Source organism: Amblyomma maculatum, chromosome 2 (assembly GCF_055883805.1).
Source record: "Amblyomma maculatum isolate TAMU_Amacu chromosome 2, ASM5588380v1, whole genome shotgun sequence".
Lineage (NCBI taxonomy): Eukaryota > Metazoa > Arthropoda > Arachnida > Ixodida > Ixodidae > Amblyomma > Amblyomma maculatum.
The window spans coordinates 108,581,898-108,607,495 of NC_139345.1; the positions used below are offsets into that span (position 1 = coordinate 108,581,898).

General features: G+C 44.8%; 2 protein-coding genes across 2 annotated transcripts in view; one reads left to right on the plus strand and one right to left on the minus strand.

Moving 5' to 3' along the window:
• Positions 1-1,009: 1,009 nt before the first annotated feature.
• Positions 1,010-14,884, plus strand: Uxs (UDP-xylose synthase). The gene is made up of 10 exons (XM_084595030.1): positions 1,010-1,384; positions 1,886-1,988; positions 2,349-2,541; positions 3,066-3,246; positions 4,886-4,990; positions 7,398-7,579; positions 8,838-8,957; positions 9,400-9,562; positions 10,451-10,554; positions 12,627-14,884. Exons 1-10 carry the CDS (start codon positions 1,279-1,281, stop codon positions 12,732-12,734), a joined length of 1,365 nt encoding a protein of 454 aa, XP_084451156.1. The 5' UTR covers positions 1,010-1,278; the 3' UTR covers positions 12,735-14,884.
• Positions 14,885-14,896: 12 nt separating this feature from the next.
• LOC146199524 (putative serine protease K12H4.7) overlaps positions 14,897-25,598 on the minus strand; it is a 56,711-nt gene continuing 46,009 nt past the window's right edge. The window contains exon 9 of the mRNA XM_084595031.1: positions 14,897-15,099. Coding sequence (XP_084451157.1) covers positions 14,984-15,099 — 116 coding nt within the window. The 3' untranslated portion in view covers positions 14,897-14,983. The remainder of the gene's footprint in view (positions 15,100-25,598) is intronic.

The window sequence follows — 25,598 nt, forward strand, 5'->3', positions numbered from 1 at the left end:
GTTAAAAGTGCAAAAGAACTCGGAGTAAAAGAAGTTGCCTACGTAGACGCTGCAAGCGGCCTATCAGGGGCGGCAGTCGCCGCGGTAGTCGATGGTAGCGGCGCACCAGTCGTCTCCGCCACCATCCGAAGTAGAAACATAGACACGGCTGAAAAGGTCGCAATAGCGCTCGCTTGCGTCGGAACGAAGGCTAGATTGATCTTTAGCGACAATAAAACTGCTCTCTGGAATATCGGAATAAGGCAGGGTCTCACAAGAAGCCGCCCGAATTCTAAAAGCTACAACTAAAATTGATCGCAAAATCACCCTAATTTGGGTCCCAGCACACACGTCCGTCCCCGGCAACGAGGCGGCCCATGATTTAGCCCGAGATCTCTACTTCCGGGCAAACGCGGAGCCGCCCGACTGCCAGGCGATGGACGAACGTTTGCAAACCTATAAAGAAATAATCGAATATTACAGATTAGGAAGACGTCTGATGCCGCCACCGGATCCTAGCTTAAATAATAGAGAGGCCATAGCCTGGCGGCGATTACAAGCCGGAAATTTCTCGAACCCTGTCTGGTTGTTTCACACCCAGATAGAGGAGAGAAAAAACGATAAATGTAAAGCCTGCGAAGCGAGGGGGACCCTCGACCATATAATTTGGGAATGCCCTAAGTCTCCGGGCGCTAGGGACAACATTAAAAGTAGAGAAGCCTGGGTAACCCTGCTGCGAAGCGACGTCCCCGCTGACCAGCAGAAAGCCGTCCGCCTGGCGGCTGAGGCCGCGAATAACCAATGTATATTCGCCAGTCCTTAGTCGCGGAGGTTCCAGCCCCCGTTCCTCAGGCCTGCGTGCCAGGAGCGGGGAGTAGGGGGCCTCCTAAATCGGTGGAAATTAAAGTTTTAATCAATCAATCAATCTATTCTCTTTCAACTGTTTCAAGCCACCACAATATGCGTATGCTAAAGTTGCTAAAGTTGTGTTTGCAACAATGGGTTTATTTTGGTGGACGCTAGCGGCGCCTAGTGGGCTCTGCAGTAGCTACACATGTACTACAGACAGACGGCTGCGTTTAGCCGCGGGTTATTGTAATCTGTGGAGAATAAATAACATGTTGCGTGATTATTCAATTGTTGCCAAGCAACACGAGACTTTGTCGCAAATGTGCAGCTGGTGAGGAAAACGTCTACTGAACGTGTGAGCGCGCCAATGGAATGCTCAAGGCTACGTCTCCATCTCGAATGGGTTCCGAAACTGAATCGCGTGGTTAGACCGTGCTCACTGTGCTGCTGATGTGGAATGTAATGCAGCGGCCTGGCGCAATTAATTCGCGCGTGCGATTAAGAATCAAGATGGCATGCATGTACGCGGTGGCCTGTCTTCTAATGCTGGCAATTGGTAAGTAACACGTACGCCTGAATTGCGCTTACAACCGTCCAGCTGGCTTTAGTCTCTCCTTCACCTTGGTTTATTCTAGACACCTGTTCTTCACTCTTAAGCGAAAGGTGCCGGCATTGAATAACAGTGCGAGCAAAAAGGGGTAATTAGTGTAAAAGCTAAGTAGGAAACATCGTATTAGCCAATTACGGATTTATAATGACGTTTGCGCTTTTTTAAACATTTCCAGAAAACCGACCCAAACTTCGCAAAGTGCTCTATAGATTCGGTGTATACGCATACTTAATTGGCAATCATTCTGTGCACGGCACACTTTGCAGACAAAGCGAACGCAAATTCGCGTTGAACTGCATTGATTGGCTGCAGCTGTGGTCTGGATACTGGGAGTTGTACCCTCCCTTCTAATCAATGGAGTGAAGGTCTCTACCTTTTTGGGATTCAGCGCGGCTTCTGTCCCTCTTTTCTCAAGGACGTTCCGCGTGTTTTTCTTCCTCTGGCCAGTTGCTCTCAGCTACCGGCAGTTGGTGTGGTCAGGAGCAGCGACTGCCTCAGCGTCGCCTGTAGCGTCAGCAAGCTCGAGCGTCAAATTGGTGCAGCCTGTTCCGTGAGTTTCTAGCTTGAAAATTCCCTTTGAAGTCCTTGTGGTAAGCTTTATATTTTGCCTGTGACATGTCTCTGTGTTTGCTTTCAGGCCTTCCTTTATTGTTCAGTACAGATATAAACTAGCGACAAAATTTTGAAACATTGTTTTCTGCTATAGAGCTGTTCAGTTAATATTTGTGACATTGTGTGTGTTTTAGCTTAATTTGGTTTACAGCACGTGCTTGTTCACTACACACTGCATTGCTGGTCTGAAAATAGTGTCCTTGTGGTACTGTTTGACCCTGATATGTCTTGTAGCACAACTGCAAATGCATAATGTGATATTTTTCTTATTCATGTCTGTATCATCTTTTCACTGCAGTGCTATCGCCAAGCCATTGCCTGTTGTGAGAGGTAACTACGAAGGAGCTGCTGACGCGAAAGACCAACTGATAGCAGAAATGGAACAGAAACTGCGTGACTTGGAAGCTCGCATTCAAAAACTTGAGAAGAATGCACCAAAGACTTTCCCTTCTGTAACACAGCTAGATTACCGAGAAAAGAAACGCTTTCTGGTGAGTGCATCTTGGATATACGTTTCAGCTTCATGTAATAATTCTTCTCACGTGCTTTATATGCGAGATACATTTATCGTCCTGTGCAGGGTGTAACTTGTGCAAAGTAGTGAGACACCTTATCAAGCTGTTTCATGTTTTGCACACTGCATTTTACTACAAAATGCCATAGCAGTTAGTGTCATGCTGAGACATGCTCTACAATTTTACTTATGCTCAGTGCATGTCTTTATTACCGAAAGCTGGAAAATTCACTTGTCCTGCATCTATGCCAACCATGTTTAGTTATCTACGGTCTACTTTTATATCACATACTGACGCTTCATATTTATTTGCATTGTTACCTGCCTTTATCATCTGGCACTGCACTTTCTCAGTAACTGAGGAAAACTCAACATTAGCTGCCCTTATACTTACTTTTTTTTTCACTCCTTGTGCATTCCTATTTTGATAGGGACTAGATAGCATGCAAGAGTACCCCTGAGGAGTGCTTGAAGTCGACTAATTTGTTTTGTCTGTCACAGGTTGCTGGTGGCGCTGGGTTTGTGGGGAGCCACCTTGTGGACTTTCTCATGCAGCAAGGCCACCAGGTCACTGTAGTGGACAACTTCTTCACTGGAAGCAAGCGCAACATTGAACATTGGATTGGCCATCAGAATTTTGAACTCATTCATCACGACATTGTGAGCCCACTGTTCATTGAAGGTAGGATTTAATGCTATGGTCCTTGTAGTTTAAATAATTGGTTTACAGGAAATGAAAGGTGCAGTATCTGTCATACTTGCTCCGTGGACACCTGAACCATGGCATAGGGGAAGGGAGGAAGGTGGGAGGGAAAGAGAAAAGAGGTGCCATAGTGGAGGGCTCCGGAGTAATTTCGACCACCTAGGGATCTTTAATGTGCGCTGACATCACACAGCACGCGGACACTTCTTCATTTCGCCTCCTTCGAAATGAACCCGGGAACGATCCCGACTGCCAGCGGCTAGGTTTCTGTTTTGCAAAATTGAGTTGAAACTCTACAAGCAGCTTATAAGAAAAGCAGCTGTGTGTGAAGAATGCGGCTGTGCGGACAAGTGAAATAATCATATGGATGCTCATGGCTCTGCCCACCCACACTATTAAGCTCATCTGGTGAAACGATGCTGCCGCACTAATACCAGCCACAGGTTTCATCACGAATGCTCTTACTCAGCGACACACGCACGAGATTATTCTTCTACACTACGCCGGTTTCATTCGCTGTTCACCTATCACTACGCATTGATCAATCAGTCAATTAACCACTTTATCAACCATCCCAATCAATCACCCAATGCTACATATATCATACGCACTCTATACAAGTCACCTAGGGATCTTTAACGTGTGCTGACATCGCACAGCACGCGGACGCCTCTTCATTTCAAAGGAGGCGAAATGAACCCGGGAACGATCCCGACTGCCGGCTGCTGTGCTTCTGTTTTGCAAAATTGAGTTGAAGCTCTACAAGCAGCTTATAAGGAAAGCAGCTGTGTGTGAAGAATGCGGCTGTGCGGACAAGTGAAATAATAATTTGGATGCTCATGATTCTACCCACAAGGTGGGCTATCTTTTTCCTTTGAGGCTGTTTATGCAGCTTAGAGTTGCTATGAAGAGAGCATTCTTTGGATTATTGGTAACTATTATGGCTGTTCTGTTCTTTTGTTGAAAGTTGTGTCAGCACCTCGATGCCCGTGACAACAGATATTTTGGCACATGCACGTAAGTTTGTAAACAGCAACAGTGATGTTGCAAAGCACAGACGCATAATAAGGAAATGTGGATTTCACCCCAGTAAGCTGCTTGAGCGTTTCGGTCACTTTTCTGTACAGGTATCTTTTTTGGCTGCAGTATTTTTAATGGTTTGATACCACTTTTTCTGTGTTAGCATAGATCTCTGTGTCTTCATTTTTATGAAATATAAAAGGAAAACAAAAATGTAAGAATTCTTGTTTCAGGTTACTGGTTTTTTTTCTGCTTTCATACTGATGGATGCAGTAGTCAATGGCATGAAAAATTTTGCAGTATGAGACTTATTGTGTAAAGTCATCTTGCACCAAGTTTCACGAAGCTGTTCATGTCCAAATATTCCAGTTCTGTTTCATGTCAGTATGGAGAAGGTTCTGTATGAATGCAAGTAATAACTTAATTTATTCAATAATTCAATGTACAACATCATGACTAAGCACTCACAGTGAGCAGCAGTTCCATGATCTGCTTGTTTCCACATCTCGCAGTTGGAATAAAAAAAATTTCATTTCACTTCCTTAGAGTGGTCGCTCTTATGCCATCAGGTAATAGCATGTTCCATGCTCATTTGCAGTCGATTACATCTACAATTTGGCGTCACCTGCATCTCCTCCACACTACATGATGAACCCTGTGAAGACAATCAAGACAAATACTTTGGGCACCATCAACATGCTTGGTAAGGAACTCTTGGTGAGAAGGCCCTTTTCGCCCCGGAAGCGTAGCATGCAGCCTGACACTGCAGTGAAAATCTGGATTTTGGTCTTTCAGTAATGAAAACAGGTTTGATTATAACAGTGGCACTTACTTCTAGCATACTAGTTGCTCGAAGCACTCTGTTAGATATTAATATCTTGAATAAGTTGTAACATTTTTTAAAGGTCTCATTGTAACTCAAATATGAATGGCTAGCCTATTTCACAGAGAGACCACAAATGAGAAGTGAAAATAAATATTACTATATGCTTGAAAGCTTAGCAGTCAGCAGTATTCATGCGGCTGATTTCAGTAATGCATCTTTTTCTTGTTACCAAAACCTCCACGAACTTGGAGAATGTGGCCACAAAGCAGATGGATATGCCTGGAGGATTCTGAGTGTTGCTTTCAGGGAGAATAGCTTCCGGGTCTTCAGGCTATGAAATGTAGATGCTGGCTTCTGAAAGTCGTGAAATGTTGCTGTCCAGTATTTTTAGGTCTGGCGATTTTGATTGCAGTTACTTCACCTCAATGGTATCTCAAAACATACTTTTGTCATAGTTTGCATGAGCACTGTTCTTTATGTGCCATATTTTCTAATGTATAAGACACACCCCTCATATTTAGAGGCTTTCATAAAAAAATTTGGTATATAAGGCACACCTTTGTATAAGATGCACCTCAATTTAAACAGGTTTTGAAATAGGACTTGACTAAGCATGCTTGCGTGGCCATCGTGAAACACTCTGTGCCAGAAAGAAAACTCGTGACGTGCTAATAACAGGAAAAAAAAACAAGCAAAAACAGGCAACACTCATGCCTGAAAGTGCTCTCGCATAGTGAGTGCAGCAAGATCTTTTGTTATTGTTACTCAAATCTTAGAAAGGCTTCATCTTTGGATGTGCTATTAAAAAATAAAAGCGCCGTAATTTCTCGTGCCACCGCTGAGGCATCCTCTTGGCACTCATAATCACTGTGCTGATCGTCGTTGCGCTCAGGTGCAGTGACACACGCGGCAAAGCTCATGCAGGATGTGAGAAACACATATACAGTAGCCACCCAAACAATGTTGTAAATCGCAATTGGAAAAGTGAGTTGGCTTGTCTTGGCTGTGTGGAAAGGGTGAGGAGCATGGATTTCGCCATCTTTCGGAATTTAATTTTACTAATCCTCTAGGTACCTGTGAGGCGACCGTAGCTACTTTAATAGTGAAGTCGCTACCGCAACTATTTCATGAACATTGCGCAGAACAACAGCAAAAAAAACACTCAAAAACACCCCTATAGCACGCACTACCAAAATTTTGTAAAAAAAAAGCACATCTTATACACCGTGAAATACAGTATAGAGGTTGGACTTTGATTTAAACTGAAAAACACCAATAAAAGTACACTGGATACATTCTTTCAAAATTAGGTTTTAACTAAAAAAGTTAAGTATTTCTTATATGCGAGTCACAGCCAGCTGGCTATTTATTAGTACCAATTACAATGGCTCACAGGAGAAAATTAAGAAAGTGCAGGAACTAGGAGCACAGTGAAAACACAGTATCATTAAAATTTAGTGCCATGATTGTGCGCTTAGAGATGTTGACCTGCAAACTCAGACATGCCGCTCCAGGCTTAGAGGCTCCACTCCTTAACCAAGTGCTGTGAAACGCCTTGACAACTTTTGAAGCCATACACGCAGCTTTCAAATTGAAGCGAAGTAAAAACAGCGCGAAGTAGTTACATTTTGGCCTTTGCAATGGTTAAGCAGCAGTTCCATTGCTGCCGTCTGCAGAGGGACTACGTGATGCTCTGACCTCTCATTTGATGCAGAATGTAAACAAAGCATGACAGCTGAGTTTTTAGAACTAAACATTCATTTACGCTTTTGTGTCGGGACGTGATTACTACTTTTTTAGAGGACAGCTGTTAATACTGCCATTTGGGCATTAGTTTCTGCTATATGATCTGCTTGTATAAAAAAGAAATGCCAAGATAAAATTTGCGTCATCTTTGACATCATGGGTAACTTTACATTATGTAATTTCTTGTCATTTTAGCAACTGTAGTTTGTCTCTTTCATGAAATATTTTTAGAGCGAGAGGAAAAGCATGATCTTTTACTCGCCAACACCTCACTGAACCACTTTGCAAACCTGCTGCATGTTTCCAGTGGAGCATATGGTCATCTGTTTGTCACCGTCTTAAAACATTCCAAGGGACTGTAACGAGCCCACATGACAGACTTTCCTCTTACCTTTATATCTTTTTGGCCATTTGTCACAGTAGTTTGATTTGTAAACACTATGTTTGGAAATATATTTGCCTACAAGCCTTGTTCCCCTCCTTATGCTAATGAAACCACTTGTTGAGCTCGAGCTTTTGTATTTCGTTTTGCTTGCAGGGCTGGCAAGGCGTGTTGGCGCCCGGCTTTTGATAACATCCACGTCGGAAGTGTACGGGGACCCCGCAGTACACCCACAGAATGAGGATTACTGGGGCCATGTCAATCCAGTGGGACCCCGCTCCTGCTATGACGAGGGCAAGCGGGTAGCCGAAGCCCTCTGCTATGCATACGCCAAGCAGGCATGTAGAGTTATAGATAGGTTTGAAGGTTGTGCATCTCTTTTTGGTCTCATTTTTCATATGGCAACACTGTCATGTGTTTCTGAGTTTAATAATTAAAAGAGGCAAAAAAAAGAAAGGGTAGGTATTTTAACCAAACCAGTGTGGTCAAATAACAGTGTCAAAAATATTAATGTGTGACACTGGCTATTGACATTGCTTGCACAATGTATTTTTGTATATGAAGACATCATTTGCACTAACTGCAGTAGGCAAAAGTCTCTGTACTTCTGTTGCTTCTGTTGTTGTTCTCATTTTTAACCTGCGTAAGAAAGGCTCTAGTACAGCAAAACTTTGTTTATTCCACCACCATTAATGTGGATGATTCAGACTATTGCTGGACTCCTGCTAAATACCTCTGTAAGTCTGCATTGTCAGAAGCTCATTTACTTGGACGTCCTATGGCACAATGGTTACTTTGGCACTGCTTTCGAAGTGGTGCCGTGTTGATGTGCAACCTGCTTGGCAAGTGATCATCCAGATATTTGCCCTTAGGCTTGAAATGCATATTACAGTGCCGCCCCCCCCCCCCTTCCTTTCCCCCCATCTGACATGTAAGCAACAGTAAGTAAGTTGACGATTGACAGTTGCCTTGTCCCTTCTTTTTTCTTCTTATTTTTCCAAAGCCAATTCACATGCTCTTTGCTTCCGTCCACCTGACATTTTCTTTCTTCAAGCATGCTGAAACTTTTCACCCCCAACTCTCTGTTTGCTATTTGTGCAGTGAAAGCTTCTGACATACGACACCACATGCGAAGAAGCTTCAGCTTACCATGTCACATACCGAAAGAATTTGCTAAGACCTTTGCCATAATGGAACAGTCCGGCTTCTGATCCTCCTGATTGTGTACGAATAATAGCATTTAACAGGACTGGGAAAAGCATTGTTGTCGAGTGTTAGTCTAAAAATGAGATCAAAATTGTGCACATTCTCACCAAATAAATTATATTTTCACGCAAATGGTCTATGGCAGTGTTGCAGGGGATACGTATTTGATAAAGCTTTATACATGTAAGCGTTTTGTATAAATCATATGCAGCATTGATTTTCAATGCGAAATTTCTTTGTGCATTGTGCTTTGTGCAAGTCTAGTTATTGTAAAATTCATGTATGTGCCTAAAATTTCTTTGGCCTTCTTGTCATGTTTATTGAACTTTGTAACCCAGCAGCCCGTATGAGAATGTTGGCTCAACTCTGTATTACTGTTTTTCAACCCAGGAAAATGTAGATGTCCGTGTTGCTCGAGTTTTCAACACATATGGGCCTCGCATGCATCTTAATGACGGCAGGGTGGTCAGCAACTTCATTCTGCAGGCTTTGCAAGACAAACCTATTACTGTAAGTCAATCAGCGTGCTTAAGGACTTTTACCATTACACATTATCTGTTTGTGTAGTAGCAGTGGTGTACTTGCATGCTGGGTCACTTGTCACACAGGGTTGTTACTTCTGCTGGAAGCACTTGCTTGAAAATCTGTTTCATAACTTTGTTTACTACAGCAGTGCCTAGCTACAGGCACTTTCTTATTAGTACATCGGTCAAATACCTTTCAAGACATTGTAATTTGAATATACTTTGAAAGGAGACATATTGGTGTTGGTCGTTGTTGGGATAGAAATGCATGGATGATTTATCAAGCTTGCTGATGCCATAGTTGAAGGAATAAACATGAATCCTTGCTTTTTGAGTGAGATATGCCAGTGTGAAAGTGAGAGAGGTCGGAGATGTGAAAATTGTTTGTGTCATATTTATGGGTAACCTTTGACCCATGTTGCTTGTAGATTCATGGCAATGGCAAGCAGACCAGGTCATTTCAGTATGTGAGCGACCTCATAGATGGCTTGGTCAGTCTTATGCACGCCAACTACTCCAGGCCCATAAACCTGGGCAATCCTGAGGAGCATACTATTGAGGAGTTCGCACAGATTGTGAAGAACCTTGTTGGTGAGCTGCTTACGCTTTCCTGTTTTGACTGCCTATAAACCACTCTGTTGAAATATTAGCTTGTATTTTTGAGCCTGCATTTGGTAGGATCTTTGCCATCAGTAGCTTCAGGTCTCATAGTCTAAGTTTGCTTTATATGAGCTGAAGCGGACACACAGTACTGATTTTGTATCTTCTTGCATGAATAGTAGAGCGTCTTGCTAGCCGGAGAGTTTTACTCAGGCTGTGTTGTAAGCTGCCTGGTAGGGGACGTGTAAACATGGACAGCAGTAGCCTTTAGAGATTTTTCTTCTTCTTTTCAGGCAGGAAAAAAACCATCTTCGTATAGTTTCATGCTTAGTCTGTATTTAGGTTGTTATTGTTGTCTGAACCATGTTCTTGTTATGTGGAGGTAAAGAAATTTTGACACAGGGTTCACCTCTGTATTTAGAAATTCCATGCATTTGCATACTAATCCGGCTATAAATCATCTGAACCCATAAAACTTTTTTTATAATTTTGTGTCTGTAGGGCATGCTTTCTAATTAGGTTATAAGGTAAACTGCTTGCTCTTTTGAAATTAAATAGGGCAAGTCCTTAGTTTAGGGAACACGTTGCTGCAACGCTGCTCAGCATGATTAGCTGGGTACTAATGCAGGTCATTGTGAAATATGTCTAGCAGAGCTGTTTTTCTACGGGTCGAATTGTCTGCACGACAGGAAATAGTATTGCTTTACAGTTCTGAGCTCACTAGGTGGATTGTGTATACAAATGTTGAGAATGCAGGGCATTTGCAGGTTTATTAAGCATTTTGTGTTATGGTTTGCCCCCTGGGCCTCTGTCCTTTATGAATGCTGAAACAGCTGTAGTCGCTTGCCTGTCACTTAAATCTCCTTTCTGTTTTTACAGGAGGCTCCAGCAAGATTGAGTATGCTAGCACAGTTGTCGATGACCCGCAGAGGAGAAAGCCTGATATTGGACGTGCTAAGAAGTACTTGAACTGGGAGCCCAAAGTAAGTCAGTCCACAGTCTAATCAGTGACACAGGCTATTCAACGTCTGTTTGCAACTTCACATGTGTGGTTGGAACTGTGTCATGTACTTATCAGCTTTCTGTAGTGGTGGTGGTGGTGGTGATTTTGTTTTAGTGGTGCAAAGGCAGCTTGGCTAATGTGCACCATGGCACCAAGTGTTTTGGTGTACTCATGGAGTGATCAAGGAACCATTTTCCGAGCATTTTTATCCCAGAGAAGAGAAAAGCACCATACCAAGGGGAGCTTGTACCTATCAGAAAATGTTAGATGCCCGGCTGCACTGGTATTTGGACCCTGCACCTCGCGCGTCAATTTAGGGTCCTGTTTTGCGAAAAAGCATGAACGTCATGGTATCATTTGCAAATAGTATTTTCAGTTCTGCACTGATGCAGGACATCATGTTGAGTAAGTGCCTGGCCCCTGCAATAGGAATTCAAACAAAATTTGATGGGATGATGACGTAGGGCATGCTTGTGACTTTAGTAGGCTTAAAGAGGTCCATTTGTAGTGCTACCTTGGGAAAAGCTGCAAATGCTGTGGACTGTGGCATGCAATGTGCCACGTGGGCATTACACTACAATACAAACATGCATGCATATTGCTTTCATTATGAGCTTTTATGCTGAACAGCAGGGTATGACAAAAGAAATTAGCCAGGGTTTGACTATACCTAAAATTATGGAGACTTGCAAAAGCACTGTTTGGCATGGTTTCACTGGGCGGTTTCACACTTAGAGACTGGCACTGAGTTTGGGAAAGTTTTAAACACTTTAGTTGGTTAGTTTTTGGGGAAAGGAGAGGCGCAGTATCGGCTCACTTATGATGCAACCATTATTTGTGCAGTATTCAGGGTGGCGGTATACCAACCATTTTGGTTCCTATTTAGCATCCATCTGCTAGACAAGTTAGAGGCTAGTTTGTAGTAGTGATTCGAACCAGCAACATATGTACTGGTGCCCACAAAATAAAGCGGAATACGACTTTGGGGAACAAGCGGTCTCCTTCGTGTGGGCTGCTGATGAGGTAACACCCAAAGTGTCAAGTTGAACATTCGAGTGATCCACACGCACCCAAGCTATACACACGCGCATCCGCTTGCAGGGCGCGCTACGAAACGAAATTTTGTTCTTTCCTGATGGCACTAGTACCCCCAATTGTATGCGGCCAATTGTAAGTGTAGGTGTTCACTTAGAAGTGAGATGGATACTGTGCTTTTCCTTTCCCTGCAAACCAAACCAAATAAAGACGTTTAACACTTTGCCAAACTCCGTTCCAGTCTCTCGGTGCTAAACCACCAAGCAAAACCATGCCAAACCATTTCAAACAGTGTTTTTGCACATCTTAATCGGTTTAAGCAGTGTTAAACCCCCCAAATTTCTTTTGTCTTTATTTGGTTTATCCTTAACATCAGCATTTGAAAAGCCGTTTCACATGTAACATACACCACTAGTTCAAATTTACCACAATTGCTTCAGTTACCCTCACTTTTCATTCATTTCAGACCGGTTACTTGGACAGAATCATGCTTCAGTCAAGGCTCTGGAGACAAACTAACTTAGTTTTATTTAGCGATGATGTGTGCTGTCTAAATAGTACAATTCTTGTGTCTTCAGCTCAAGTGTGGTCCTCCATTTTATTGGTTTGAAATGATTTGTATTACTTTCGAGCCACAAACTGGTAGTATAAGTGGATGCTCGTCCGGTTGAACTTTTGGCTTAGACACCACTCGGAAGTGGCATTTGCTGGTAAGCTCGGTTCGGGTTTATATTGGAGGGGAATAACTCAGCTGATTTGTCCAAAATAGAGATGAGCCACTTTCATGGTAAATGTCTCAAGCCATGTTTTACAGTCTGACGGTATTAACGCTCATGCCTTTGTGATTTAACAGCCTTTATATGATGCTTGTAAATGTGTTCACTACCGCCTTACTGTTTTGCTTGCTTAAGTATTGGAATTGAGGGTAATTAGGTAAAGCAGAGCTTTCTATAGTACAAATCTCTAAAGTGGATTTGAGAGATATTAGAGTGTAATTGCTTTTACAATTTTTTTCAGGTGCCACTGTTAGATGGACTGAGGAAGACTGTGACCTATTTCAAGGAAGAGTTGACGAAGTACAGCAAGACATACAATCCACACCTGAGCCAAAGCCCACAGGGCTAGCAAAGCACTTTTTCCCACTTTCATCTTGTGCTCCCATTTGTGAGCTATCGTCTCTTCACGAGATAAACTGATGCAGCATGATGAAAGGAATTGCAGCATGATTAATGGAATTAACTAGTGGGTTAATTCTTGTGCTGCTGTGTCGATAAAACTTGAACTGCTTCCAGAAGTGCCATTAATTTCTAAATGGGTCATGATAGCTATTGTGCTTCTTTGTTGTATATATATCGAAAGAAAATCGAGTTAGCTTTCATGCGGACAGTAATCATTCATTTCTTTTTTAGTGTGTGTGTGTGGTGTGTGTGCGCACGTGATGTGTTTGGTATATGTTCCTAGTGACACCTAGACTTAGATGTGACGCAGAGGAAGTCACCTGTAGTTTTGCTTAGGTTGTGCAAATTGCTTTTCTTTTCTCATTTTGTATTTGTATCAGTAGTTGTGAGTTTTTATTTTCTACATTGTTCTCTACATAGTCAACCATTTTTCTTGCAAGCATCTCAGCATTGCGTGATTGTACTGTCTTTTGCTTATTACATCGCCACAAAATGTGGCATCATCATGGAGATTTCACCGCTGGAGTAGTGTTGTGGTTTGAAGGGTTAATTTTTTGACATCGTCTTAGGACCTGATTTGAGACGCTTGGAAGCCGTTACATAGGGCACATTTGTGACTGCCTAACAAATCAGTTGCAGGTATTTCTTTCACAGATTCATAAGTGCCAACACTTTCAAGTTATTCTTGTCCTGATTATCCATGCAATATATCATATTATGGCCCTATTTTCTGCATGTCTTCACTGAAAAGGTTTTGTATTTTTTTCAAAAATTTGTTGGGGTATTGACAACTTATGTTGAAAACTGCCTGTTAACCTAAATCAGTGTTGCATTCATGGAGCAGTATCAGGGATAAGGTGAAGGCAGAGGGCCCTAGAGATATGTATACTGTTTCAATGTAATTATCAAGCAGCAAGCTTTCTCAGCTTATTTTTATGATCGTTTTATGATCAGTTTTCTGCATTTTCACTTTATTGACATACTGAAGACAAGGCACGCATGAAAACTAGAGCTTGAGTCTTCTTTTTCTTTTTTTTTTTTCTTTTCTTAGCTTTGCACGTTCTGAATGCCAAAAAAGAGTGTCTTATACGCCGCATAGTAAAGAGCTCTGAGCCAGGCCCCGGTGGCAAAACACATTGCATTTGATGCGTGCTTCAGCGCAGTTGAGATTACTTATCGATTGCTTCTGGTTTCATTTCGAAGTACACCGAACTATGAAGTTCTGTTGCTACCTTCAGACCATCAAGCTTTAAAGAGAGGACTAATCTTTCTTGAGTGGTGAATAAGTGCACTTAAATGTTATGAAGATTTGCTGATAGTAGATACTGAGATGAATTTGGCAAAAATGTAGATTGTCAAAAATTTTTTTCCCCTTCTTTTCTTACTGCACATTCTAGACTTTCCAATTCTCTTCGGTACATGATGGCAGTATATGATGATCGGACTGCATGCTCGGAAAACATTCATGCTGTATCTACAACTCTGATTCATAATCTGTTGACAAAAGTTTTTATTAAGGGAATTATAATGAGGAATATGTAGGACTTCTCTGGCTGATAGATGGGTGTGGGCCTGATTAAAGCCCTACACATTGAATGTGAGTTGTGTTTCTATTGATTGTGCTTTCATTGCTTAATAGATTTTACTCAAGAGAAAAAGTGCATGGTTCTTGCCTTGAATGCTAGTCAGAAGAGAGAGCTACAATAGCTGCCTACAAATGCATTGTGAGGAGACTTCACTGAGCCTGCGTGCTACCTTTTGTGGTTTTGAAGAGACAAGCGAGCATAGCTTTGCAGCTGTGTGTTACGTTACATGTTTGGTAGACTTTGGTACGTGTAAAAAGAAGCCGGGTATACTACTACTTGCAGACACCATGTGTGTGTGTATGTGTACACCGTATTTTCTTTTTTTTTTTTAACTCTGTGATATGTCTCAAAAGGAGGGATTATTAGGCATAGCTAGTTTGTGTCTGTAGTGAGTGTTGCTACATTGCATGCAACTTTACATGCAGCTTGGCATTCACAGAGAACCACTTATGCTGTGGTTTATTTGCATTTTGTGAATTGACTTGTACAGTAAAAAAGTATATGAACTTTACTCAAGCGTGGATGGTTTCTTTAACATTCTTTATTTCTGGCTTAAACTCTCCATCTTTTCTTCTTGGTGCAAGAAGCTCAGTTCCTGGTGATACTGTGGCTATAGTGTAGCTCCCACCCATTTTCCAACAAGGTATTCAATCTGCTCTCTTGCCTTCGTCAATTCAGGCACGTCGTGCTCGGAGGGTGGGTACATGTCTGCACAGTGGGCAGTTCCTGGAAACAAGAATAAGCGTGTACGGCAAAGGAGATGAAGCAGCTGCAGAGATTGAGGCAAACTGTCTCATGCGAACACAGGTTGCAGCCTTACTTTATTTTAGCCTGGAAGGGTACTTGGCAACAGCTGGACACATGCACAAGTCAGTTTAAAAGCACTTCTGTTAATCCTGAGGGTTAAAAATTACCTCCAGTTTATAGTCATGCCTCAGAATTGCCAGACAAGAAAGCTGAATGCAAGTCATGAGGCATACAATTTTGAGGAAGACTAAGGCAGCCATATCCTTTTTCACTGCAGATCTCTTTCACCCCATGCAGTTCACTTGCAAAGTTTGGATCGTTATTCTCATAATTCACCTGAGTTGATGCCACCTGCAAATGTATTTCCTTTCATATATAACTCTTTGTCAAACTTTAAATAGCATGATCCTCATCTCCAGTTTGTGTAGGATGTCATGAATCTTCTCTCATTCACATTGCTCCTTTTCTGTTTCTGAGGTTGTGTCTATTAATGTATCAATGCTGTGTAACTAGGTTTGCATGTTCATTAGTGCCTGTTTACAACTCGGAAACTCATTTGCAGCATTTTGCATGTGTTGAGAAATGAAAAATTTTCACTGTTGGCAATATCAATGAGGCGGATAGGAGTAGGGAATTCAAAATATTTTGTTGAAATAAATTCACTGGACTGGAATTCTGGCTATGTATGCAGTACAGCTCAAGCCTAATACCATATTTTATCGTGCACAGCTGGCTTGAACATAGCATAAGAGATGTTGGATTCGAGAGTGAAAATTATTGGGACAGTAGTGATTTTTAGTAGACTGGGTATGAATGAAAGCCTGGGCCTTTTAACAACTAGTGTAAAAGCAGTCTGTAGACAAGACAGACAAGTTGAATGTATTAGCAGATCATGCACATAAAGTCTAAGTCCAGCTAATAGTGATTTAAGAAAGTGTCCAGAATAATGAGATTACTGTCCCAGCTTAATGGAGGCTATAGTCTGATACAACTCAAGAACCTAATGGCAGGCACTGTTAAAGGAGCCCTTTCAGCCTGTGGCATAAACTGGCTCGTGATGCTGCAATTAATCCCATTTCATGAACACACCTGCATTTTACACTAGGACTGACTGTAATGTCATAAGAACTGATTGATATCTTTGGCCAGAAGGTCTCCTTTAAGGAGAATTCACCGCTGCATTATTCAGCTGGCTTCGATCTCGAATGTAGAATTATGATCAGCTTTTGTTTGTTGAGTTCATAGTATGAAGGCATATAACTGTAGTGGATTTTAGAACCTTCGAAAAACTTCATGATGTACGAGGGCAGATGGCATAAAACCGCGCACTTGGCGCAGTTTACGTATTTTGTCTCTCCCCGTTTTGCACCCATATTTTTATGGTTCTCGATGCACCAGCTAGGCTGCTAGAAAGCATATCTGCAACGAATTATGAGCCAAAAATGGCTTCAATTATGATACAGGGTAATGCTAAAAAATTAGTTCCACTCTTTGGTTATTTTAGTTTTGAAATATTTGAGAGATACATGCATGTGCATTTACAGTCGACTAATTATTTTGCCACACAACAATATAACTGGCACTGTTTTCCCAGTTCTTGATAAAATATAAAGGAGACACCGGATGACATCTGCTGGTACCACCATTGGGCTTCGCCAGCCTAGTCTCGAGCGATGAGCAGGCGACGTGTGCTTTTCTTCACCATAGCATATTACGCATTAGACAGTGCAGATTGAATGCACCATTCTCCTCTGCCCCCCTCTGTAACTTCGTTCTCCACCATGCCTTGCGTTTCTGCCTTTCCCAAAATTTCGATGGTATGTCCTCCTCACTCTCCATCTGCACCCTATAACTCTGCCTTTCATTCTCACCTCCTGTTGTGCATTGCTCCACTCTCACCACAGCCTGGTTTCACGGTAGTCTGCCCTTACAAAACTGCACATTGAGGTGCAATTAACTTTTTACTGCTCATCAATTGAGTCTATAAACACCTTATTAATACTCAAACCCTGTTGAGTTTAGTCTATAAAATGTCAGAATGTTTGTGTTTGATATGTCGGATTACAAAGTTAATTGACTCAGTTTAATTCAAACTCAAGCAACAAAAAATGAATTTGAAGTCTATTTCTCACAGTCAATAAAAAGATATATTGATTGACGTAACCTTTAGAAAATTAATTGGCTACAACATAATTAAAACTCAAGTAAAATATCAATTTGCAGTCAATGGGTCACTGAGGCATAAAAAATTTAATAAGTTATTGATGATATGACAAGGTTAAATTGCTACAACATAATCACAACTAAAAAAACATTCACAGTCAATTCCTTATGAGTCATTAAAAAGTCAGCATTTTCTTGACTAACATGACAAAGTTAATTGACTACAACCCAATTAAGCCCAAGTATCAATTTGCAGCCAATTTCTCACTGATTGTGTAACCAACCACGAACCTGGTATAAACAATGTATCATGCTGAAGGGATTTTATTCCATTATATCAGCTCTAGTGGAGAGGCCTTGATGGCGGAGTTGGCCGTAGGTTGCCACTTATAAAAACTGCTCATGTATAGGATGTCGAAAGTCGCGGTATCGTAAAACTTGTATATTACTATTGAACGCAAAAATTTTCTTAACGGTACCAAGCGAGACCCGTGCATGTTGTCCCAGAGGCCGTGCTGCTTTGGCCATATCACAGTGCCGGGCTCTACAGAACCTGTCCTGTCGTAACTGTAGGTCCAGTGTACAAGACTGGCGTTTCTGTCATCTGTAAACCCTTCCCTGGAATCGCGAATTCACAATGCTCTTGTCCGGCAATATCTTCCGGCCCTATGATAAGTTATTATTAATGTTTCTCTCTTTCACAGTAGCCATCCTCCGGCTTCTTAATTCAAGTGGCGCCATTCTTCAGCCCTCGTCCGCTTTCCATGGTAGCCACCATGCGGTTCTTTCCATGGCAATCACCTCTCCGGTTCAGCATTCACGCGCTTTACCATGTTTCAGAACTACTTATCCTTCTTGCATCTCTTCTAAACGCGGGAAGGAGAATTTCATCTCTCCATACTGGCGCTAGCTGTGATGTATGGCTATAGTGCCTAGAGTATACTCTAGGCACTATAGTATGGCTACCACCTGCCGAGGCTAGCAGGTAGTCTAGTTACGTCGACGCGTAATTCAAGCTGCGCTGCGCCGCGTTTTGGCCGCCATCACGTTCCAACAAAAGGGGGCAAAAAAAAAAAAATGAATGAAAAAATGACGCATGCTTTTTTCGCAATTTAATTACTCCGTTGTTCTCCATTACGGCTCCCCTTTCTCTCTCTTTCTACTTTCACTCCCACCTTCCTCCCGTCTCTTACGGCGTGGTTCAGGTGTCCACAGAGCAAGTGTGACAGATACTGCGCCTTACCTTTCCTGTGAACCAATTACATATTTTTCGCAAAACTTGTGTGAAAACGGTAACGGGATGGTTGTGGCTTTTTTTTTTTTTTTTTTTAGGTATCTCGCACCTCTGTTTGTAACTGGCGGTGCCGCAGCAGCCATCGGGGAACCGAGTCGGCCTCGAGAAACAGATATACGTCAATCGTTCTATCATACGCGATCCTGCTTCGGGAGCTCAAAGCTGCGCACTCGCTAGAGGAGATAACTGAACTTGGAATTGCATAGCGTAGCTGTGGAGTTAGGAAACAAAGGTTTCCGTGGAGAGATGTCACCGTCTGCATGGAAAGTCGTCAGGCATTTCCTCGCTCTTCGTCTCGTGGAGAGAGGAAACTGTCTCAAAAATGGTGTGCCTCGGCTTGGCCCAGGTCGTTAGGAACCCCTCATCGTTAGAGGTAGATAGGTCATTGATTTCGAATGGCAGCGCCGCAGCAGCGAACTTGCCTTGGCCGCTGCCGGCATGAACCGAATGGTAAGGCGGCATGCTTTGTGCCTTTGTGGGAACGCGTTCAAAACGCGTCGAAAACAGGTACCACGGCGCCGGTAGCATCCTGTGTATTAGTCACACTGCTGTGGCGAATGGGTCATTATGGCAAAGTTTACTTTCGTTCACCTTGTTGGAGGGTCGCCTAAAACGTGTGTCCCCATGGTTGAATGGGACCCTTTCAAGTGAGCAGTCACAAAGGGAAAGGAAGCTTCTCAACCGGCGCCCGGAGCACTCGTTGCTGTATACACGCGTATCAATTATTCTGCAAGGGAAGGATGGACCCTTCATTCTCTGAACAACATGGACAGAGACATCAAGAAGGGCCTCAAGTCCTTCAAAATACCTGTCGCTTGCCTCTTGCCTTCGAGTAGCGAATTCGTGTCCATGTTTTTTTTTTTTTTTTTGTCTCAGCCTGTCAACAAGCGCTCTTTAAAAACAAAGTTCGCGGTGAATAATTATTCATAATTTCTCGCTTTCGAAAGCACTGATAAAAACGTTTCCAGCGAGTCTCATTGTCAGCCAGGGAACAGAAATAAGAAACCCCACTGAGGGAGACTCCGCCTTGAGAGTGAGCTGACGCGGTTCACCTCGGCTCCGTGTTTTTCGAATTGTGTATGTGGGTTTTAGACCCGATATGGCCTGAACCCACTCGAAACGGTCAGTGAAGGTGTTCGGCACCTGTTTGCAACAATTTTATTTTCGGCTCGCTGTTCAATTCGAAGCTTTCAAGGACTAGCGTTTCTGACGGGCTAAGCCTAATCGACGTCCTCAGGGCCCACCACGACCACGGCTGCTCCCGGGCCACAGCCGGGCGGCGCTGCCGCCACAGCGCATCCGGAAGATGTGACCTTCAAAAATTTACGCCCGGCGACCTTCACTCCGTGCCAACCACCGACTACGACCCCACAGTCAAGCCAAGTTACAAGGCGTTCCGATTATCCGCCATTACCGGCGGGTCACGAGCAGATGGATGCTGCGCCATACTACGTATCCAGCCAAACCCTGACTCCGACACCACAAACGCCACAGGTTACACCGACTACAACCCCACAGTCAAGCCAAGTTACGAGAAGTTGTGATTACCCGCTCTTACCGGCGGGGCATGAACAGATGGACGCGGCGCCGTACTTCGCATCTAGCCGAACGGTGCCTCCGACGCCACAAACGCCACAAGCTACAGGGAGCGTTGATTACCCGCTATTGCCGACAGTGCACGAGGAAATGGATGCCGCAGCTGTGACTGTCTCTGCAAGCCCTCCTGCTCAGGTTAAGACAACTACAGGATGCAGCATGACTTCAACCTATCGCAAGCGTCAAGTGTCCCCGCAACGTCTGCACACAGAACGGGTGAGTCGTCCTCATTTCACTGTTCTGATCAGGCCACTTAACAAAGTGCATGTCACAAACATCCCGAAACAGGCTATTACCAACGCAATAGAGCAAAGCGCTCCGTCTCAGTATTTTTCGGATATGGCCATTCTCCGCTTTGATTCTGCTGCTAACTGCATCCGCATAACTGTCAGGGACGCTGAGCATTTCAAGAAGCTGTGTACACTGACCCGTTTAATCGCGCGAACTCGGGATTCTGTCCAAGCGTTCGATGTGGACACGTCCCCACTGAAGCAGCCTGCGGTTGGCAGCACGCGAGGTGTGATCAGAATTAGAGAAGGCCTCACGATGGACTATATCATGGCACATCTGCGCTGCGAGACAGCTGAAATCACAGACATACGCATGCTCGGCAAGACAAATTTGCTACTTCTGACCTTCGCATCAGACGCATTACCTTCTCGGCTAGTATTCGACTACGAGATTACACGAATCCGTGAATACCGCCCGCGCCCAGTCGCATGTTATAACTGTCACCGCATCGGCCATGTAGCCAAATACTGCTCGTTTCCCGCCGTTTGTCGGGATTGCGGTAAGAACCCGCACCCTGAGGACCCCGGCTGCAAGCAGTTTCCCCATTGCGTAGCCTGCGGCGCTTCCACGCATATCGCCCTGAGTGCCCTGTGCCCGGCTCGAGCTTATACAAAGCCTGTCGACAAATCGGCACCTAAGGAGTCGGATGATCCGAATACGCATCAGGTGACATCCTCACATACTGTCTCCAAACATGTATCATATGCTGAAAAGACCTCTTCTCCAGGTTTAGCCGAGGTCATTGAGAGCCTCAGAGCAGAAATATCTGAACTACGCCAGGAAAATCAGCGTCTCCGGGAGATGATAACTAAGGACAAGATAACAATGGACACCCGAACTCGTTCCCAGACTCCGCAACGCAGCCGCTCACAGAAGGGCCGCAAAAGCCGTTCGCCTACCCGCCGGCCCCAACCGGTCACAGCGTCTGATTCCGCCTATACCCACATGCTCGGGCTAATCCGACAGGAACGCGCCCAAGAGACACAGAAGCTGGAAGAAACTCTGCGAAAGGAAGTTAATGCAACTCTTACTGCTGCCCTCACTTCCATGCAGAGCCATCTGCAGACTATGTTTGAGGAGTTCCAACGTACCACACTCACAGACGATAGTAAGCGCCGTAAATCTGTGCCCCTTTCATGAGCACTATGGCTCATGGGATTCAATGGAACTGCAGAAGCTTCAATCAGAACGGTCCTACCCTTCGTACATTTGTGCCTCAGCGCTGTCCTCTTTTCATACTTCTTCAAGAAACGCGCGGTCCTTGTAAAATTCCTGGTTATTGCACTTACCAGACACCTACTATCCAACATAAAAACGGCCGTTCAGAGGGACAGGCGGCCGTCTTAATCCGAAACGATTGTCCTTCCACTCAGCTCTCGCTTCAATCCCTTTGCTCTTCCACTCGTGAGATTGTTGCAGTAAAAATCTTCCCCCCTGGCCAAAAACCTTTCGTCGTAGCATCGGCCTATTTCCGGCCAGGTAACGTCATGGCAGAACCCTGTTCCTGGCTCCCAGACCTTGAAAACGCAGCACACCCTTATCCTATTCTTATTGGCGGAGATTTCAACGCACATCACGCAGCCTGGAGCTCATCTCAGCCTAACCAACGTGGTAAACACCTATATGACGCCCTTGATCAAACTCTTCTTACCCTGTGCAACGAACCTAACGTGCCGACCCGTATCGGTCTCCATCCCTCTCAAGCAGACACTACACTGGACCTTACATTCTCATCCCCGCGTCTTCTTCGGCGCTGGGAAGTACTTTCTAATTCTTGGGGTAGTGATCACTTGCCCATCTTGCTCACTCTCAATCGTAAATGTCTTCGCGTTCGGACAACACGTTCGTTTTTCAACTGGGACAAGTTTCGTGCTAATACTACGACCCCCTTCTCGGATATTGACTCCTTTCTGTCTGTACTCCGAGATGCCCGCACTCAAGCTCTCGAATATATCCCCTGTGACGATTCCACAGTTGGCATGGATGCTCACCTGGCTAACCTTTGGCGTCGCGCAGATCACCTCACGCAACGTTTTCGGACACGCGGAAAACGTCACAAAGATCTCGTGCTTCTTCGACGACAATTCAAGCTTATCCGGGCATACCAGCTTCACCTGCAAAGTGAGGCTTGGCACTCTACATGCGACCGTCTTGGACAAGTACCGGGCCTATCACAACTTTGGCGCATCTTTCGTGGCCTAAATGGCAAGGCACGCGGGGCACCACCTCTCGCCGATCTCCTTCTCAATGGCAACCCGGCTGATGTGGAAGATGAAGTTATACGCACCTTTTTCCCACACGCCAGCCTAATGCCTCCACCAGCAGTTTCCATTTTCCCAGTCGGAAACCCTGATCCAGACCTGGATCGCCCATTCTCAAAGGGAGAACTGCAAGCAGCCCTCGGAAGAGGCCGAGCTCGCGCCACACCCGGGCACGACCGAGTTAGTTGGCAGGAGCTTAGCAATCTCGACTCGGCAGCCCAGGATGCCCTTCTCGACATCATTAATTCTTACTGGGAGACCGGAACGGTACCGGATAACCTCAAGCTTTCTCTTATTCTTCCTATCCCTAAACCTGGCAAAAACCCTCGACTTCCTAGTAATTTGCGTCCAATTGCGCTGACTTCACATCTCTGTAAACTCATCGAGCGCCTGCTGCATACCCGGATTAGTCACTACATTGAATACGTCAGTCCTGGATTTCATCCAGCTCAAGCCGGCTTCCGCCCTAACCTTGGAACGCATGACTGCCTTTGGCTTTTGCGAAGAGTTCTGAATAGAGCTCATCGTAAAACGCTACCTGACTATCTCCTGGCTGTCGATATACACAAAGCTTTTGACAATGTTCGCCATGAGGTTATCCTGGAGGAACTCGCCAAACGCTTTCCTAGTAATCGTGCCCAAATCTGGATCCGCAATTTTTTGACATCTAGACCCATTCAGCTACATGGCAAAGCTCCGGGATGGGTGCCCAAAACCTATTACTTGGATAGGGGTGTACCTCAGGGCTCCATTCTCGGACCCATATTGTTCAACTTGGCCATGGCACGCGTCGCCGAGAATCTGGAAATCAGCACAAGCGCAAGATTCGCTATATATGCCGATGATATTACCGTCTGGACTGAGGCAGCGGATTACGTAGAGAAATATTCTATGGAGACTGAACTTCAGGCGGCCCTTCTTTGTCTTGAAGATACACTAACCAAAATTGGCCTCGAACTCGCACCACATAAAACAGAATTGATTAGTATCGATGGAAAACATAAAACCAACCCCAGTATGCAGATCCATCTTCACATCGGAGGCAACACCATCACCTCCTCAAATGGGCAAATCCGCATTCTTGGCCTGCCCATATCAAGCTGCAACAGCCCCCAGAAATGGGTTCGTCAGTTACAACGCCTTTGGCCAGCACTGGTACATACTATTCGTCGCCTGTCCAACCGGCACGGCGGTGCGCGGCAGCATGCCTGCCGTGCGATGGCCAGAGCAGCGGCGGTCGGAAAAATCCTCTATGGTACACCGGTCCTCCAACTGTCGAAGACTGACTTCGCTAAGGTCGAACGCCTTCATCGCGCTACACTACGCACTATTACCGGTCTACCTAAGCACACTCCTATAGCCGAACTTGAGCGTTTGGCCGCTCTTCCACCGCTCACTACCATCGTTACCGAGTCACAGACGCGTCATCGAATACGTCTAGAGAACACTGTCCAGGGGCGTCGCCTGCTGGCCTGGGATGAACAGCGTAACGACAAAACACCAGCCCTATATGCATCACTTCCCCCTTGGGAGATGCCAGTAGTCACACGCGTCCATCGCCGACCTATAAACCGCGATTTTGTTATTCCCCGGGAGCTCCTAGCTGCCCATCACCGACAAGAGCGAATCCCCGATACGACTGACATATACACCGACGCATCCATTACAAGCGAATTCGCATCTATGGCCTGGGTATGCGATGACAACCCTTCCCTTTCAGGCGCTTATGCCTGCCATCTACCTCAGGGTACCCCTCTTCACGCTGAACTCTTCGCGATTTGGGGAGCCTTGTCAGGAGTGCCTTGCACCGGAACTGGGTCACTACGTATTCTTACTGATTCCTTTGAAGCTTACAAGGAAATCGCTACTCCGGGTTCACAAGATGCAACAGCTACGGCTATACAGCGCCTCCTTAAACGCCACCAACTCGCGACCAGAACTGTCGCTATTCACTGGACCCCAGGTCACTCGGACGAATCAGGGGGCAATGCGGCGGCACACGCCGCGGCTGCCTTGGCAGGTGGGATGTCCACATTTACTTCCCCACCCCCCTTGCTTCATCCTTATTCGACCTTGGGCGGGCAACTCACCCCTTCTCTTGCCCTTATGCACTATACTCGGACCAGTCTTCGTAGCCTCAGTCAGCATCGCATGCAGGTGGCCACACCAGACTCACCTTTTACGAGAAGAACCCACCTCACCCGAAGTCAAGAAGTCTTTTTGAATAAGCTCATCGCCCATGCGGCTTACACGCCACGTATTATGGCCCGCTGGCGTCAGTATAAGGAGAAAATGATTACGTGCCCCCACTGTACGACTCTAACCTGCGGCGGCATATCTCATTTACTTTGGGAATGCCCTGCTTTTTCTACTGGACGCCCCGAGATCGAACCCTACCGCCTGAACTACCGTTCCCTTCTAGAAACTGATGCAAATACACAGATGATATTTGCCAAGTATGGCTCGCTTAGTGGCCTGGTTAGAGCAATGTGATTCGAGTGACGACCTAAATAAACAATGAAGATTATGTCTACTCCCCTTAATCCCCATCCATGGCCATGAGCCTTCCCATTCAATAAAGGACATTCAATCAATCAATCAAACCCCACTGGCAAAGAGCTCAGTCTTTGTGCGCGTCTGCACGCGACCATCCCCCTCTCCCCACTCTCTCTCTCTCTTGCTACGCGTTCACATGCGGCTGCGCGTGGCACGCGCTCTCGAGCAAGGGTTGTTGCTGTTGTGGCTGTAAGAAGAAAGAAAAGAAATGCACGGGCCTGCTACTGGCTCTGTAGCTGAGCCACTTCCGCTGCCTCGATCGTGCACACAGAAGAGAAAATAGAGAAGAAAGAAAAGGAAGAGGGAGAGAAAGACGC

Bases quoted from the DNA above. Each gene is read 5' to 3' on its own strand.
- Uxs (XM_084595030.1), top strand. From the start codon at position 1,279: ATGTGGAATGTAATGCAGCGGCCTGGCGCAATTAATTCGCGCGTGCGA. The intron at 1,385-1,885 runs GTAAGTAACACG...TCCTCTGGCCAG, and splicing joins TCTTCTAATGCTGGCAATTG to TTGCTCTCAGCTACCGGCAG. The intron at 7,580-8,837 runs GCATGTAGAGTT...TTTTCAACCCAG, and splicing joins GCTATGCATACGCCAAGCAG to GAAAATGTAGATGTCCGTGT.